The 19535-nt window shown below is 42.5% G+C and overlaps 1 protein-coding gene across 2 annotated transcripts in view; it reads right to left on the bottom strand.

The window, feature by feature from the left end:
• snd1 (staphylococcal nuclease and tudor domain containing 1) overlaps positions 1-19535 on the bottom strand; it is a 166751-nt gene that overhangs the window by 92651 nt on the left and 54565 nt on the right. For both annotated transcript variants that reach the window (XM_044022843.1, XM_044022842.1), the window contains exon 16: positions 18897-19006. In XM_044022843.1, the coding sequence (XP_043878778.1) occupies positions 18897-19006 (110 nt within the window). The remainder of the gene's footprint in view (positions 1-18896; positions 19007-19535) is intronic.

The following is a 19535-nucleotide window of genomic DNA, read 5'->3' as shown; positions in this document are numbered from 1 at the left end:
ACATAAATGAAGAGTAAGTGGACACAACTGCAGTATCAGTATGTTATTATCACCCCGCAAAAACCAACTGCCATCAAAAGGGGTAAAAGTAACTTACTGCAATATAACCAGCACTGTCACAACTAGTCACATTGGCAGATATCAAATCAAGCACAGCACTCACTACCTTCCCCTCCATACAAAGTCTGGGGGGGATGATGACTCAGCCTGTAATGTCCAGCATTTGCAGGTGACACGTGGAGCCCAGTCGATCACACGCACATGGGGATATTCAGACTTTAAAAGAAAGCTCGCTCACACACACACACACACACAATGCCTCGGGACACCATGAGATTTGTTGTTTTTGCAATCCTATTTATAAGTATTTAGTGTGACCTACCCCTTACACTTGAATAGGACAACCCTGGCTCTCATAAAACTGGAGTGGAGGCCTAATTAATGTCACTGGGAAAACCTGTGTTTGTCCTAATATTTAATGTTCCATTATGCCAGGTTCATTCAAGACACGCTGGAGCATTACATAAACATGCTGTACGAGTTCAAACTCACTGACGGCTTGCTTATATGCAAGACCTGTACTTTCAGTCACATCGTTCTTATACAAATGCAAATGATCAGTTGTGCGCTTAGATTGATTCATATCAAATTTGCATCTGTGTGTTGCGTTGAAATGCGTCGCGTAAGTGGGTTAGATGGATTCTGAGCTGTTGTGCAAACAGATGCAAGCACTGTATTAAGCATTAAGCTGCGTGATGGCATAGTTGTCGGATAGAATGTGGCCTAAACCTTCTGCAATAAGTTGCACCCAACCTGGCAACAAGGTCGTCAGTCAGCTCATCAGCAAGCCCGGCCTCTCAACAGTCCACCTTCCCTCTGCCACATCATGCTTTTAGGTTTTTTCCTCCCCTTTCTGTGCAAGTGTTTCATTAGCGATCACAAAAGGCATTTGAAAGAGGAAGCACGGCGGGATGCACCTATTCACCCACAGCTCACAGGGCTGGCGTAGTGAGGGGAAAGAAAGGAGCCGATATTGACGTTAGAGGAAGATTAAGTGGTAAAGCAATCGAGATGTAGGCAAGAAAATGTAAGTGGGAAGGAAAACATGATAGACTGCTAGGAAGAAGTTATTATGGAGCAAGCAAAAGTGTGGGGGGAAACACTTACTGAGAATGAAAATGTGGCTATGAGAGAAGGAAGTTAGGGCGAGGGGAATTAAGGAAGAATGAGGGCAGAAGATAAATAGGGAGGGAGACGGCAGAAACAAAAACCAAAGATAAAAAAAGAAAGAAGAATTGGAAATGGATTAAAATTAAATTAAACTAAAGGAAAAAGGAAGATAGAGATAGATGATAACGGAGATCTAAGCTTTAACAAGAGGGGGAAAGAAATGAGACCCAGAGAGGAGGAGAGTAAAGGCACTTGGGAGAGGAGTAAGCAGCAGTGCAAATGTGATGCAAGAGTGCCAGCTACAGATGGAAGCAGGGATATATAGCCCGGTCGCCATGGCTCCTGTATGATTGGTGCACAGCCTGGACTGCACCACAGTGGGTGTGGCGTTGGGGGGAGAGAGAGTGTGATGTTGCCGTAGCAGAGTGGTAGCAGATAAGAAGTGCTGATACCAGTAATGGACTGGTCCGCTGGGGGTACTTGAGGAAGAGAGACCGGTGAATATGAAAGCCGTGAGTATGGCAGGATCAAGAGGTCAGCACAAATGGAACTGTAGGGACAATAACTGCCACACTGCACACTGCAGCCGTGTGTGTGTGTGTGTGTGTGTCTGTGCATGTGTGTTTCCAGTTAAATCAAGTTGAACTGAATTTAACCAGTCAAAGCTTTTAAACATGTAAACAGTTTCTCCAAATTAATTAATGACCCTACTGTTTTTTTTTTAATGCAATTTTTTTTGTTATTATAAATGACGGCACGCTGAGGTGCAGAAAATTGCTGTAATAAAATGGCATTCTTTTAAAATGACCTAGAACAGTAGGTGATGGAAACTCAACTGCATCAGCTTTTTATCAAAAAAAGCCCCCTATTCAATAATGTGTATTCAAACTGGAACTTTTTATTGATTCACTGGCAAATTATTATTTTTTTAAGGTGGATGATAAAAACAGGACGGTAGAAGTTTATTTATGCAGCCTGTGCCCTTGGTTCCACTCAGATACAGATGTTGAGTGAATGAATTTGAATTCTTTTAGTTTACTATGCTTGTCGCTCACAGTAAGAGGAAGGTTTGGTGTCACGCACACCATGTTTCCATATGATTTGTGTGTGTGTGTGTGTGTGCTTTTAGAATAGTTAGTGCATAGTTACGTTTAATGATGGAACTATGTTACGGTATTTGCTGAATACCAAGTGTATAGTAGAGCAGCAGGAGCAGTAATTTTTAATGGCAGTGTTATATGACTCACAAAGCTTATTTACCTGGGCAGTGTGGCAGAAAAAAGCCCACGCCGATTGCTTCATCTCCATGCCTTGGTGTTTTACTAAGCTCCTATTGATTGATAACAATCAGTAATGCATGGTGCCTGACATCAACATCGCTAATTTATTCCCAGGCATGTGTGCTACTTGTCACACACACACACACACGCCCAGTGTGCTAGTAAAGCAGACAGGGGGCTATTCTAAGCAGGCCTGCAAGCGTGCTGCCTTGTGAGTCAATGTGAGTCAATGTGAGTCAGGGACAGAGAGTTGACTTGTACTAATGTCAAAGTGGAGCGACTCGATGGGGTGCAGAGAATCTACGTCAAGCACGCATAGGAAAACTGTGACAGAAGAGAAACTGAATTGGATTAAGAGAGGGGAGGTACGTCGTCACACTACCGTTAATATTCTGCTTTATGACAATCTCCTGCTCATTTTATTTAGACATAATTAGAAGAAGGTAACGGTGATGATTAGGGGCTGTCACTTCTCATAAAGAACTCAGATATCTGTACAAACCTGAGGGGAGAATTATTTCCTGTTTGCTGAAATAAGTAAAACAATTGTACAGGACTATCACCTGACTACATAAACTGCCCATCATATCAGGTCTACCAAAGCCACCATTTTGGACCACCATGTTTTCACTGGAGCTGAAACAATTACTCGATCAGTCAACTATTTTGCTAATTGATTAATCGGTCTGAAGCTTACGTGTAATGACGGAACTATGTTACGGTATTTGCTGAATACCAAGTGTATAGTAGAGCAGCAGGAGCAGTCATTTTTAATGGCAGTGTTATATGACTCACAAAGCTAATTTACCTGGGCTGTGTGGCAGAAAGAAAAACTGCCACTGTGACTTTAAAAAACTGATTTGAGGGCAAATGTTCATCCTAAGCATTTACAGTGTGGTCAAGCTTAGTGCATAAACTGGGCCTTCGACAGAACATCGACTCCATCAGAGAAACAGACCGTGACATTTTGTTTTGCTGTGACCCAATCAAGCTAAACCAAGGCATCTAAAAACTACAACATGGACGGCAAAGTAATAAACAAATCAGCTCACGCACACGTTAGCAGAGCTGTTAGGGACACACGAGTGAAGCAGTGGAGAATGTACCACAGACACTTTGCAGCAGGGGAGCGGGGGGGAGATAGTGAGTCATACAACTTTAGTTTGAACTAGATATTGGGGGTTTGAACTATGATGTTAGATGACTAGAGAAATGCGGGTTGATGCTGAGGTTTCTGGTAAAATGACCCAACTAGGCATTTCTAGTGACCAGCTGGGGGGAGGATTTATTGGTACCGAGGTCAATGCAAGGCAGGTTTAGTGGAAGACATGAGCCCAATGCTATATAATAATGCTGTATACGTGCATGCCAACAGACCTCAGAGATGTACTGTGGTCAAACTCACAGACTGGCAGATGGTTTGTGTGAATTATTCTTTTACCAGGTGGATGACCACTCGTGTGTGTTACACCCCCGTGAGACAGCGTTTATTGCCCCTTTGGTGGGTGACAAACATCCCTGTGTTTTCTTAGCAGCCAGCCACGATGAAGCCTCTCTTTTATGATCCCGTCGAGTAGTTCAGGCCGCAGTGTGCATGCAGTAAATCATGTCCCCCGAGAGCAGCAAACGAGGGACCAAGACATATGTAAGGAGGAGGGGTGAGTGTGCGTGTGTGTTGTGGTCTGTGTGCAAGCATGACGCAAATAAAAGCACAAATGCACAAACACACAGCTTTTGTTGAGACTTGCAGGCGGCTGGAGACCGAGCATGATCACCAAGGATTCCGAGCACTGCTTTCACTTGCTTTTCACTGCTTTCACACAAAAACACACTTAGACCACAGAAAAATACATCCAGAGCCACACGGTTTAAATGTTTCAACTGCAGCCTTTTCAGCCTGGAATGTATTACCGTCCCCATGCATAAGTGGAATATTCAATAGCTCTCAGATTCTGTATAATGAATATTTTCAGACCGCTTTTACCAGGTTTTATCAACAACAAAGCAGCTGCACTGACCACTGAAAATCAAAACAGACAGTCGTGTTCCAGGCAAAAAAAACATCAGACACCAGTTTGTATTGCCTTCATCTTGTTCATCTGCTCGCCTCGGTTATGGACTGTGGTTCAGCCCGGCAGCTGAAGCCGGGGTTTTCTTACGAATAATCATTAAATATTAAAAAAAGAACATCTTAGCAAGTCGAGGACGGGAAAAAGCAAAGCCATCCTGTGTCACTGCTGTCTTCGAAATTCACTGCTACACGAGCATTGCTTACGAGCCAGTCAGAGAAACGGGAGTGCGCGTATTCTGCTGTATTTCATTTCAGTGACGCCAGTGTGCAGACCTCATTCACCTGCTTCCCATTCACACGTTTACATTCATGTTCTCACACAGACTCCACTAAAAAAAAGGTTCATCCATTTTATGTTCCACACCATCTTTAGAGTTTGAATGGCAGACATGCACACAGTCTACGAGGGACGAGACGAAGCATAAATCAAACTTTAGGACGCACATATGGTGGAGAGCGAGAGAAATGTGTGAACCAGGAGACAAGAAAAGCTTGGTGGTGCAATTTAGGCTTAGATATCTTAATAATTCCATGAAAAAGGGTAACAGAATTAAATGAGGTTGGTACTATAAGTATGATATCCTGATTTAGTGTTCAAGAGTACAGCTGTGCTAGATGAAGAAAGAAGTGAAAGAAAAGGGGACAAAGGGCAGGGGATGAAAAAAGTGAAAAAAGAGAAGAGATTAAGAACGGCTCAGTTATTTGTTCTACAGTAGCTGTGGGGATCATGGATTTCAACTGACGTGGACTTTCGGGATGACAGGAAGAGCGCTAATGTCAGAGGCATGCTGAGAAAATGTGCAGCGCCGAAAACAGAATGGCACATGAAAGCGACGTCGAGATGAAAGGCCAGATGTGCTGTGTCAAGCATCTGCGGTTTGAAACACGGTTTTCATGTGACGGCAGAATTACCCAGCCACTGCAGCAAACTGCTGTGTGTGTGTGTGTGTGTTTGGGTCAGCAATGATCTTAAGAGATCAAACAGATCAATAGCAAACCTCTGTTCAGCTCCACAGCCGTTGTAGGTAGGGAAGTCTCTATTTTTTTCTGCCTACATCTCAAGATTTTGGGACTTTGTAGAAGCCATTTGGAAATGTGTTGAAGTGTTTGATGGCTGTGTGTAAGTGGAATGAAGTACAGCTGCAACTGTTGTTGTCTCGAAGCAGAAATAAGACATCAAAAAAAGACATAAATAAGCTCAAAAGCTGTTTTTATGAGAGAGCGGGGTCCCGGCCACTGATCCCGGCCACAAGTTTTAATGGAGTAAATAAACAATGCCACCTTTAAATATAGCGGTTATTTAAGAGAAAAAGGATGTGGGTCTGTGGGCAAATCTAGGGTTCAACGACACAACATTTAGATGCTTCCGTTTTCTTCTTTAATTCCAACTTCAAATGAATCTGGGTGGATTTCAGCATGGAAGTGGAAAAGCGTGGTAACAGGAGCTGTGATGTGGTCTGTTTGTTTGTAGTGGGCGCAACAAAAAATTCCTCCACATTCCTTTGCATGAATATCGTTGTTATTCCACTCGTTATCATCCATGGTACAGCGTTTTTTGATGGGATCCAGCTCTTTGTAACATGAAACAAAAGAGGGATCAAAGCCTAGATCATGTCAGAAAAAACTTTCTAAAACCACACTCTGCTCATCAGTGTCAAACAATCAGTACTGGTAAAGCTTTGTGAGCTTTCTTCTTGAGCAGCAGAGGGAAAGAAAACCCTTCATAAATAAGTTGGTGGAGGCAGGGAAATTGAAAAATATAAGGAAGGTGGTATTTAAATGAAGTTAGAACTCTTGGCAAAGCCACAAAATAAGGAGGGGATTAAAGCTGCAGCAGCAACAAGAGCTGGATCCATTTTATTTAAAAAAAAAAAAAATACAACTAAAATGAAGTGAAACTCTTGAGACTGACTATATCCAACAAAAAAGTGAGTCACTTCGCAGCAGATTCCTCAGCTCATAATTGTTTTTAGAGCAATGTAAAGCATTTCCGGGATCGAGAATGATTCAACGCGAGGTGAATCAGAGGCGATGAGTGGCTCCCAGCTGTGTGTGACCCTGTCGGCCCGGCTGATACGAGAATACCTGCCCAATGGGGGAGCCAATAATTAGACAGCCAGCGGAGCTGCTCTTCTCACCTCAATCGCTTGTCCCTCACTCTCGGCTAATTAAAGAAAACTGGACATATCAGTGCAGCACACGGGCTTGTGTTTGTCTGCCAATTAAAAGTTGTTGTTGTTGTTGTCGCTGCAGCAAAATGTCTTCAAACCGCAGAGTGTAAACATCAGGGACCAGTTCCACAGCAAAAATAATTATATATATATGTATATATATATATATATATATATACATACACATATATACACATACATATATATATACATATATATACACACACATATACATATATACACATATATATATACACATACATATACATACACACACATACATATACATACATACATATATATATATACATACACATACATATATATATATATATATATATATATATATATATATATATATATATATATATATATATATATATATATATATATACATATACATACACAAACAAACAAGTAGGTGCTATGGCAGTGATATGAGAAACAGAAGACCTATAGACTTACTACTGTAATGGGAGGATAATATGAGGTGGTATAGAGGAAGTGACTAAGCTTATAGGGCGAGGAGAGGAGAGGAGAGGAGAGAGGAGAGGAGGCTCATGGTAGAAGAGACTTGGCAAATGTTCACCCTCCCACTCGGTTGGCAGGAGAGGCACAAACAGTTTGCTCACAGCAGTACATGCATCTATTAGCATTGTTCCAGGAGATAATAACTTGGTGTGTGTGACTGCATGTGTGTATTTATGAAAGTTGATGTATACACGCGTGTCTGCGTGTCGACTCGGGAGCCATTAAAGTGGGCAAAACGAGGTGAAGTGACAGACAAACAATATGGTGCCGCGACAAATATAATGTATGTGGGAGCAAGTGTCGTGGGCGTGTTAGACTCCAGTGCTGTACGTCAGCTCTGCGGCGGCAACGCCAGACACCAGCGTGTTAACAAGGACTTTTCACTTAAAATTATTTTAAGTGAAAAAAAAAAAAAAAGGTGGTTGTTCATCTTTAACTGTCAGTTACAGTATATTAAAGATATTCATTCAGCTCGTATTATGTGCGGCACTGAACGCTACGATCACAAAAGCCAATTAATCTTTTTTGTTGTGTTGTGTTTTTCATAATTGCTCTTTTGGAGCAGGGACACAAAATAGATCTATTATGTGAACTGTTTTTAAATCTTTCAGTCCTACACACTACCCTGGAAAATTAAACTTAAACTTATAATTATAAATGATGAAACTGTTTTAGCCACTTTTACTCATTGACGGTAAATAAAAACGGACATAATCTTCCCGTTTGGAAAGTGAAACCTTGGCAGGTAGCGGTTAACCACCAGGGGGGGACCAGTTTCAATGGGAAGTAGGTGACAAAATGATGTGGGCCGCATTCAGGTTAATTTCTGGGCTGACAATATGAGTCCCATGTTACAGCTATATCTGCTTTCCATGGTAGCCCCTGCCAATATGGTCTTCCCATCAGGGGCCCATGTTACTGAAACCATAACGGGACCTGCATAATTTGCCCACTTAGTACCCAATTACCCTGGAAAGGGTACGAAGGGGCCACCGTGGACAAACCCACTTAGGACATTATTGTGAGCCCAAAATCTAACCCTGACGCTGAACTTAAATTTTCTGCTCATCAAGTTACCTTGTGTTTCTTTATCTCGCAAATACATTACAAGGCAGTGCCTTAAAAACAGAAAGACCGACAATTCACGTGTAATGAAATCGACTGTAAGCCTCAGAAATACTGATCACCTCATCAGCTCAACTTAACGCACTCATAACCAAAGTAAACACAGCTGGCAACAGGAGCATATTTAGAAACTGCAGTGCCTGTTCCTCTGCACTTTCACACAGATTCAGAGGTTTAAAGAAACGATGTTTCTATAGCTGCTGGTCTCAACTGAAGCAAAGCTCACACACACACACACACACACACACAGCGCACAGAATGTCGCCCACTTCTGCCATTAGCTTTATCTTTCTGAATTCAAAGCTGAGAGCCCAATCCCTGTTGGTTTTCTGAAAAGATTTTTGCCAGGCTTGTTCTTCCCTTTATGTCCCCCCAACTCTCCGCTGGGAAAACACAGAAAAAGAAGGAGAGCAGTATAAAGAGATGCCGATCGCTGACACAGCCGCTGCGATAGCCTCTCTCTTGTTGGCGAGGGATATAAAGAAATGGAATGAGAGACGGGGCAGACAGAAGGAGATGCTGAGATGGGGATAAGGGTGCAGGGCAGGCGTGAGGATGTTATGCTGGGGTAAGCTGGCAAAGAATTATCCCTTCATATCTCTCCACTTCTTTGGGATTTTATTTGGTGCTTACTTATTCAGATCTTTGAAGCCGCATTCCTCCTGAAAGGAGGTGCGCGTGCACACTCGTGCACCAATCCGCGACAAAAGGACAGTCTTGTGAACGCAGAGGTAAAAGGTGACAGGAAAAGAAAAAGTACAAGACAAGGGGAGATGGGGTGTCTAAATACGTGCGCCCTCCACTCAGCAGGGGGAAAGATGTTGACAAGTCAATGAGCGAGCGAGTGATGGAGGAGTGACATGAAACACGGAGCCACACAGGCAAAAGGGAAGAGGTGAAGACGGTGTAGCCGTGTGTGTTATAATATGTAAAGTATGCCATCTTAGAAAAAACGCAGAGACGGGGAGAGTGGGAGAGAAGGTGCAAAGAATGACTGGCTGTTTTTGACAGCTGGCTTCTGAGTGTGTGTGTGTGTGTGTGTGTGTGTGTCCGTTTAATCCCACAGCCAAGACAACATTGATATGTAGCAATTGCCATGTTGTCAAGGGAACCATTAGCACGACTGAAGGGCTGGTATCCGCAGTGCACTTGACGACACACATTTGTCTCTCTGCAGTTACGAGGACGTTCATCAACATAACGCATTCCTTAGCCCCTTTACCTAATCTGAGCCATTTCAACTAAATGCCTAACCCTAATCTAAACCCGGTTATCTTAACTCCTGAAAAGCCCTTTGAAGTTGTGGTTCTCCATGGCAGGTGCAGATCTTTGGAAATCAGGGAAGCATGAATTTCATGATGGCGATTTTTTTGGGTTTATTTAACCTCCATGTGACAAAATTTTAAGTATACACTGATAAAATAACACTCACTGCAAGATGCGTCACTACAAGAGATGGGCATTTCAAGAAAGAGATTAGCTACCTGAATGCATTCAAAGACCCTGGTAAATTTCATTACTTTAGCAAACACATAAATGATTGCTGCTGCTGCCACCTTGTGGTGATAGATGTGCCACAAATTAAGTAGTTATTGGATTAGAAAGATGTTTTTATCAGTGTGATCGCTGAGTTTTGGAGTCACATTAACTGATCAACTCTAAATTTAAAAAGAAAATCTAAAATCCATGCCCATTGAAAGTCAACAAACTACATTGTGTCTGCAATTCAGTGGAGCTGTGTATTTTATACAAACACTAAATATTTAATATCTGAAACAGGTCATTAAAAAAATAAACTCTGTCAAATAAACACCTGAAAAGTAAATAATCTTCAGTTTTAGCACAGCCAGCAGCATTTATCAAGTTCACAAGAACAAAAATGTGTTGAGTAATTCTTAAGTAATCAGCCAGTGGAGGAGGGCATGCCCTCATGTCAATGAATCTGAACTAAAATGTGTCCTCAAAGCCAGATAAAGAAGAAGTGTACACACACATCAACCCCCTCGCTAGATGTTGGACATCATTTCCTCTCCATGAGCCCAACACTGATATGCTGAATGCGAGGCAATGGAAACTGCATCAATACAGCGTTTTACTCTGTCTAATCTATCGACGTATTTGATGCATGCATGCTGGGGACAACAAAGTATTTATCTGTCACAACTGTCGATATGTCACGCTGTCGTGTCGGCGTCATCAGCAGCAGAGGATCAATCCGAGCGTCAATAACGCATGGAGGCCTGAAGTCATATCCTCAGGCGGGGCCATCAGATATTCAACTAACACATGGTGAAGGACAAAGACCATTTATTGTGCATTTCTAGTCCCCTGCGTAATCTAGGTCAGACTGCAAGAGTGACGACTCAATCAGCACTGTTTTAATGCTGAATGTCAGCTTCTATTTTACTGTGTTTTTAAACAAAATGGCAAAAAGGTGGACAAGAACGATTTGTTGATGACAAGCAGCTACCTACTGGAAAGTAAAAGATTGTAAAGTAGAACCCGAAAGACGCAGCAAGTCATGAGTCAAGGTAATGGAAGATGACCACAACATCACACATACACTTCCAATTCTGTCCAACATTAATTTAGTGAACATAAAACGCCAGCCAAGTGAGGAGAACGGGGGGAGAAGACAACATTAATGGCAAATTAAGAAAGACGCAGTAAAAATGAAGTTGCCTCATGGGTCAGAACAAGAGATGAGGATGAGAACCAGCTGTTCCAAAGAGGATGAACACCACTTTACCTGGAGAATAAAAACACCAGTAACAACTGAAGCTGTGTGAGTGTTTTGGACCCTGAAATGACCGAACAATATGGATTTCTTTATAGTGCAAGTTTGAAATTCTTCTCTGACTGAAAGACACCAATTTTCCCATTGATTTTCCTCTTTTTACCTCAGAGGCTCACACGCCTATAACTCAGAAAAATTAATAAGCAAAGTTGAATTCATCCTCTCAAACCAGGGCATTGCTGCAACAACCTTGGTGATTTAAAAATAGAGGGTCATATCAGGCAACTACTGAGCTACAGAGTGTGTCCCAGTAGAATGGCCTCTTTCAGGAATGCTGTTCTAAAAACATTATTTCGTTGTCCTTTGTGTGTTTTTGATAACATTTTGCACTCATCTCTCAATCACATGTTGGTCATTGTTGAAGTAAAGAAAAGAAACTGAGAAAGTACAGAGAGTAATGTCTTTTTATTATTCTTATTTTAAATAGACTTGTAGAGAGAAAAGAAAGCGCCAACATAAAAGAAGTAGGAGGTGAACAATAAGGCAGGTAATGGTGCATCTGTTGATACAACAACTGGCTATCCTGGCTGTGTGCCTGCAGTATTCTCACACAGAGCAAAATTCAATATGTAGTTTGGCGGTTTTTCTTTTTAAGCGAGACGGAAACAAACAACAACACAGTGAAGATAATACAAGCCTTTTTTTTGCCCCTTGCTGCTTCAATCACATACAAAACATCTTAAATGTAGTAGCTTTGGGCTGAATAATGATTTAGACACTCACGCTAATGAGCGGCATCCATTTTGCCCTCTCTCTCTTTCCAACAGCAAATTTAATGCACAGTATGCAATTTCTGCCACTCTCAATCAAAACAATTATAAAACACCTTGTATGCTGATGTTGGGGAAACAGCGTGGGATCATGGGAATTGTTGTCTTTTATTTTTTAGTTTGGTTCCCTGGTGCCTTTGTACTTTAAGGGGGGGATGACTAAAGTGAAACTGTCCATTACTTTGAAGAGAAATATGGATTTCTATGGATTTAAAGAGAGTTGGAAACTTTTGGCTAATGTAAGGGCACTTTTCAACAACATCATTGGATATATTTGAGCAGAATTATTACAAATTGTAAGTTATACAACCAGGGGTCTCGACCACAAGTGACCCAGGGGCCACTGAGTGTCTAGTTTGGTCAGTAGGGAGTCAGTTTTTGAGGGGAAAAAGATAACAAAATAACAATATTTATGATCATTCACAGAATTTCAAAATAAGTGGGTTTTTTTTGAGAAATAAAATGAATAGAGTGAGCGATATAAAGTGAGGCAGTGTAGTGTCACTGTGCCAGTGCATGAGAGCAGCACACTATTGCCCTCATTGATGTGTAAGAGTGCTGCAGTGCCCTTCATGTAGCCGCAAAGGCTAAGAGGATTCAGCTTGTCCCCGAGCGTCGCATGTCTGCGTCTTTGCACTGCCTGCACAGTGTGTGCTTATCAGGGGGAACGGTGAAGTTGCATTTACATCACACACACACACACTGTCGCACTTCACTGCACGTTAAGCAGAAGGTCGCCTTACTAAAACGAGTCGGGGGGCAATAAAGCGGGCGAGCAGCTATCTCCATTCAGGCCCGTCTATCTCTCCATCGCTGCGATGGTGCGAGGGTGTTTATGTGGGTCACTGTGTTCACCTTCAGGCGTACAATTCAAGACATTCAAGGAACAGAGCAACCAGACTGTGACGCCAACACACAAAAAGCCTGATAACGGTTTAAAAAAAAGAAAGAAGCCGAACTCTGCCTGTGACACCAATTAGTCCAACGTAACAGACGTCAGAATTTATGGTCTGTACTCGGCACAATCTACCGTTTAATAGCATCATGCTTAAGATTGTTTCAAGGTCAAATTTGAAATGACAAAGGTAATCTCTATTTAATTGTGAACTGGTAGTTATCTTGTCATTACTGCTCTATTTCAGCCATTTTGGAGACAGCTACTGCTCGGCTACGGCTCTGTGACTTAAAATAGAAGTAATGGATTATACCATTGTATATCAAATAGGGGTCATCAAAAAGGTTTGGCGATGAAACAAAACATTGATAAATAATAAACTAATGCCAATCAAATCAGGCTTGTCTTGAATTGGTTTGTGTTTTCTTTGCTCCTCTGACAGTGAACTGAATATCCTCGTGGGAATTTTGAGGGTCACTTTCTGATGTATTATGGACATACCACCTCAACGAGTAATTGACAAAATAACCAATAGATTAATAAAAACCTTTGGTTGCGGCGCCTTTCAGGAATAAGACTCTCAGAGCGGTCGATATATGACGATGAATGTCAGACCATTACAGATTAATTTGGGTTACAATATATAGTGAATATTTACTGTCATTAAATAACTGCCAAATCAATCAATATTTTTGTTCTAGATGTCTTCCAGGTTTCCTTACAACTGTGTTGAATCTATCTGGGTCATACCAGTGAAACACTAAAACAGACTTAGGTGTGAGTCGCAAGATTAGCAGAGAAAATAATTCTCCTGTGATAGTGAAAGGCATAAAATACTACAGACATGGCTATAGTTTAAAGTGGTCATGAATGAACGGACGGGGGACAGATCATGGCTATAAAGCAGCAGTAATAGATATGGGACTGTCTTCTGCATCCATGGTTTGTTTAACTACAGTATGTGGTGGTGGTGGTGGTGGTGGGGGAGAAAGAAAAAAAAAGGACCCGGGGGGCAGTTCAATGTCCCCACCGTCTGCCTGACCAGGAAACCACACCATGCATTATTCATCATGTGTACTAACCGCCATCCCATCTCTCACACATGCACATTGAGCAGAGTCTGCCACAGGATAAAATATATTTGTGGAAGTAAATAATAAAAAAAAAAAGAAGGAAAACAAAGGCTTACAAATGCGTTTTGGCAAAACAGGCCGATAAAAATAACAGAACATGAGTGTGTGTGTGAGAGAGAGAGCGAGGGAGAAAGAGACGCGGTCAAAGGGTGTGAGATGCAAGACTTGTGTAATCAGCCTCGTGCCAAAATTATTTAAACGTGATTGGAAATCAATGCGAGAGTGTGGAAGCTGTGGGGGAATTCGATGCTGTCCTGGGGGCCCGGAATAAGACGTGCAAAAGAGGCTCAAATTCATGAAGGATGCATTGTGTGCACGTGTGGGGAACGTTCAATTAATGCTTCACCGACAGCAGAAAAGAAAAACTGAATGTAACTGTTAATCCACCGGCAACAGCATCCCTATTTCTACTTACAGAGGAGAGACACTGTAAGAAAATGATTGACCATATGCTAAAAACCAGCAAAAACAAAAAAAATGAATAAATCGATAATTAACTCAAAATGTGGGTAGGATTAATTAGCATTTAATTAAAAACACTCCGAAAGCAGAGTTATTAAAGCCGAGACGTGTGTAGAGGGAGACGCTATCAGGGCATCTGTGATGCCTCGCTGGCACCGTGACTCATCACCGCTTCACAACACAACCCCCTACAGGTCTGAGTGCACACTCTGCCAACACCCACCCATGACAGCTGGGTGGGTGCGAGCCTGTACACACACACACACACACAGTGTTCATGTTACAAGGTGGGGTATGTGGGTGCGAGGGACCCATGGTGAGCAGGGCTCGGCCACGTTTAGGACACCGTGCGCTGGGGGGCAGCAGCGCACATAACACATGTCATGCCTTGAAGAGACACTGCAGAGACTGAGGTAAGTGTCTGTGAGTGTGTGTGTGTGTGTGTATAGTTGGGACATTGGGGGAAAAAAAAAGCTGCGTCATGCTTGTTTATTATAGATTTTTTGTGTTTTCATGTTATCTGCAATTTCTAGATAAAAAAAAATGTCTCTTGAACTGCAACAAAAATTAGATATTGCGATGAAATCAAATATACTGTCTCTTTTTTCCAAAAATCAAGTCTAAACCAATTTATAATTCGCTGAAATAAACTCAAACATCGTCTCCCGTGCCAACACCAGGAAGCTCTGACAGCTTGTACTTGTTATGATGTTACGAAATTCAATACAACAAAACAGACAGGACGGATGTAAAAAACCAAATATAGCAAGTATCAACCATGAGCACTTGTATGTACAAGATGTAGAGTAATTGTTATGAGTAGGCTGCTGCAGCTACAGTACAGTAGACAAGAGAGAGACCACCCAGACTGAACGAGGTCAATGAGTCTGACAGTACGTAGGTGGCGCAGTACTCCGCATATTACTATGCACTTAGCCCTGCTTTCGCCCCTGCTCGATCAACAACACTCAATTTCTGCTTCCCCCCGTTTTCCTTTCTCTTCCTTGCCCTACCTGCTGCATGAGGATCAATTACATAGCTGGAAATCTTAACAGTGGTTGTTTCCATCAGAGGTCGATCTTGTATCACAAAAAAAAAAAAAAGAACCTCTACAGCTGATCGTTTCATTACCATTTCATCACACCACCACCTTTTCAACCAGCGCCGGCGTCTTCAGGTGTCCGCCTCCGCTTAGATCGATTCCTCGTTCATCAAATGTGCTTTAATTAAGAGCCGGAGATAGTTCAAACATTGTTTCACTGACTTACATCATTAGTAACAACACAGTGCTAATCATCGAGTCCCATGTCTGACTGACTCATCCTAGATAAACACGTCACTGCAGTAAAAAAAAAATATATATATATAAAATCCTGTGCTCGGCTCACTCTCCTGGATAAACCGTGCCTTTATGTTTGTCACAGCTAAAAACCGTAGAGAAAATCAACACAACAGCTCAGTGACTGAAACAGAGTGAATGGATGCTTTTGTCAATGGAAGGTGGGTGGTGAGAGAAATTAAATGAAAGACATCAAAAAGAGTGTGTGTGTGTGTGTGTGTGTGTGTGTGTGTGTGGGGGGTTTGGGGTGTCTGGGGAGTAGTGTTTACCAATGTGTTTTCTTCTTTCCCTCAGATTTCTATGCTGCCATTTTTGGTTCCACACTGTGAACGGGAGCAGTGTCTGTCAGAGATTAACGCTACACAGAGAGCGGCGCAAAGGGCCAGGGTGATGCAGACAGACAGACAGACAGACTGAGCAGATAAACACAAAGTGATTTCCCGAGTCGTGGAGGAAAAAGAAAGGTTCAAAAAGCGACAGAATCACCATAGAGACGCGGAGGGAGGGAGAGAAGGTAGAGGCAGGATTTAAATAAAGGAGACAGGGACAAGGGCCGCTCCCCAAACTGGATGCCACATTAATTATGCGCATCTGCATCAGGAGAAATTAAGACATGGCTCTGTGGCAGTTTGGAGAGAGAGAAAGTGAGGAAGGAGGGGATATGAGTTGAGGTGGCAGGAGGAAGGAGAAAGCCGAGAGCAGATGTCAGTCAGAGATTTACAACTGGACACTGTTGGAGGCGATAAGAGTGAGGGACAAAAAGAGAAAAGGCTTTAGTAGTTAAAAGACCACAATAATGACACAAAAGCATGAAAAGACGACGGCTCTCAAACTAAATTTCGAAGCAGAGAAGGAAGAGGAATACAGCTAATTACAGAGTAGTGAAATGTGGAAACGTGGTGATGAGGGAAGAGAGCACATAGACCGCTGATTCGACACGTCATCACATCAGCGAAAGCCCTCGAAATGCTCAAGACGATCGTCGAGTATCGCGAGGAAGAGAAATATTTGATGAATGCAAATAAATACGCAACCAAAACTCAAATCAAACGTTATTCACACGAGGCCGTCTCTGAAACGTCTTAAAAAAGCTCCGGCAATCAAAGGCCATTCAGACGCACATCCACGGCAGAATGTTGTGCTAATGAAATCCAACGATCCATATTCATGTTTGTTTGTCGCACACCTCGATAACCCGTTCAGACGAACTTGTCATGTTCTACAGGGACCGGGAGTGACAGAGAGGAGAGTGGATCGAGGGCAGAATCCACTTCTACCTGTCGATCATACACCAGTCTTTAATTCTGCTGCCTGCCAACGACTTGCCTCTTGTTAAAGCTCCTGTACTTCCTCCCATCACCTCTTTGCTCCAGTTTCTTCCCATGCGACTCCATTGCATTTCACTGCCAGGCACTGTGTAACATCAGACTATTAATAGACACGTTTCGAGCTCGGTGTACGTGTGCTGCTATTATCTTTTTCTTTGCCATTTATCAACTTCACAGAGATAACCAAACTTATTTCATGATTTACCTGCTTTTTTTGTTTGTTTTTAACAATCAACAGCACATTCGTGCGCTTGCTCCACTGTGGATGTTCACTGAAAATGTGTCACTTTGAGGGCATGTTCATATTAGCCAATAACAGTGGGTCAGTGCAGCCAGGCAGCCCCCGCACTGGGCTCAGGACTCATTATATGGCTCGGTCCTGCCCGTTAACGAGCAACTCTACCTGCGAAAAAACTTGCTGACAACACGAGTGACTGGCAAGGGAGAAAATGTGTATCGTGTGAGTGTGTGCATCGGTTCATGTGTGTGGACAGAGGAGGTTTACAGGCGTGATAACGAATCCTTAATTTGATCCGAGTAGAGAAAACGCCCGAGGACCATGTGTGTTGTGAACTTTTATGGATGTTTCATCGATGTGCATACACTAACACAAATCTGCACCGAGTCAGGGAGCATTCACTACATGACTTCTTTTTTGATTTTCAATTCCGATTGTCGCAAACACGGAGGACGGATGTCGATACAAGGTCTGAATGGAGTCTATTACTGGCCTTCACACACACACACACACACACACACACACACACGTGGACTCTACACTGGCTTTTACACTAGCTCACCTCCATCTCAGGCCAAGGCTACATTTCCATGACAATTAAACACCAGAGGACAGTGAAGTCAGCCACCCTGCACAGGAAAAGGTCCTTTAAAAAGGATGAGAAGAGGGGGAAGTAGAGGGGTGGGGTGGAGACAGAAGGAGTGTGTGGCCTGGATAAGTGGTGGCAGGATTATAGCTGGTTCCATCATGGCTTTGGTCCATTCACTGCTTCTTATGAAAACCTATTAGCATGTGAATGAACAGGCAGACTGTGGATGGAGTTTGCTAAAGCCCAAGTGCACCGATCTGCTATCAGGTGAGCTTCCCACAAACTGGGAGCAGGCAGGCAGGTTTTTATACATGACACGTGCACACACGCACGCACACACGCAAGTACAGTCTTTATGACTGTGTCCACTTTTGTCCGGATTTTTGGGGGGGAAATATTTCAAAGTGCCGCATTAATTCTGTCAGATGTCGAGTGGATTTCCTGCCAAACGTCGGGTCTTAAGATCATTTGTTCAAAGAAAATGTGTGTTTTGTATATTTGCGTAGATCTATGTGCAGAAAAGTCTCAGAAACAAACGTCTTGAAGAAAAAACTATAATCTATGTAAAACACCATCTTTTTAATTATGTATTTACTTGTGTTTAAGTGCATATATATACATATGTACTGTATATACGCATCAAATGTTGAGAGCAAACGTGAGAATAATCAGTGCATCTTCACGATGTAGCAGCCACACAAAAACACAGGGAGACTGCATGCTGTGTAAATGGCTGCCGTGATCATCAGCAAGTTGTATTCCATGTATAATTGATTTCCGTGTGATTTTTACATACAAATCAAGCTCAACCTGAACTGTGTGAAAGTCGTATGCAGCAAAGTCGGTGCCAAAGTAGCAGAGAAAAAAAAAGAAAGCAGTGCGAGTTGCCAGCCTGGGTTTTGTGCTGGAAACTCGCACCCAAGAGTTCTGCAGCAGTGAAACAATGAGCGAAAACAATAAAAAACGGAGGGCCAGAGTGTCCTGTTATAGTTCTTACCTCCCTCTGCAGCACCAGCTCTTTGGTGAACAGCATGGCCTCGTCGCTGAAGGGTTCAGCCACCTGCATGCCCCCAGGCAAATTCCTGGAACTGCGTGGACATTCAATACCTAGACACACAAATAAACACGGCATGATTGCGGGAAGAGTTATAAAACGCCACAAGACATGGCTCTGGAAAGTGTTTCCACTATACTGTTCCAGCACAGCACAGCACAGCACAGCACAGCACAGCACGACGCCATTAGTGATCGCAGAAACATTCTCAAAATCACTGCTTCACAAATGCACGTCATTAAGTGACCCAATCAATGCTCCTTTGCACCAAAAGAACCAGGGACCAAGTCTGCATTCACAACATACTTGTGTGGAAAGTGCTCCCACTGAATAACAAGTCTTATTTGTGTCTTTGGGGCCCTGAGAAATGGAGTCTGATAGATCTTCAGAGCCCCTTTCATTGAGTTTAGGTGGGATTGGATAAGCCTCGGGGCAGAGGTGGTGGGAAAAAGGAAAGAGTGGGAATAAAGCAAATGTGAGACTGTCAAACTTCTACATGTTAATCCTGTTAAAAAATAAACACTCAGATAAAAAGAAGATGTAGACCAGAACAAATATGCAAAAGAGAATTACTGCTGCTAA

Source organism: Solea senegalensis, linkage group LG3, assembly GCF_019176455.1.
Source record: "Solea senegalensis isolate Sse05_10M linkage group LG3, IFAPA_SoseM_1, whole genome shotgun sequence".
NCBI lineage: Eukaryota > Metazoa > Chordata > Actinopteri > Pleuronectiformes > Soleidae > Solea > Solea senegalensis.
Note: the sequence above shows the minus strand (reverse complement) of the source record. Positions and strands in the feature narration are given on the sequence as shown.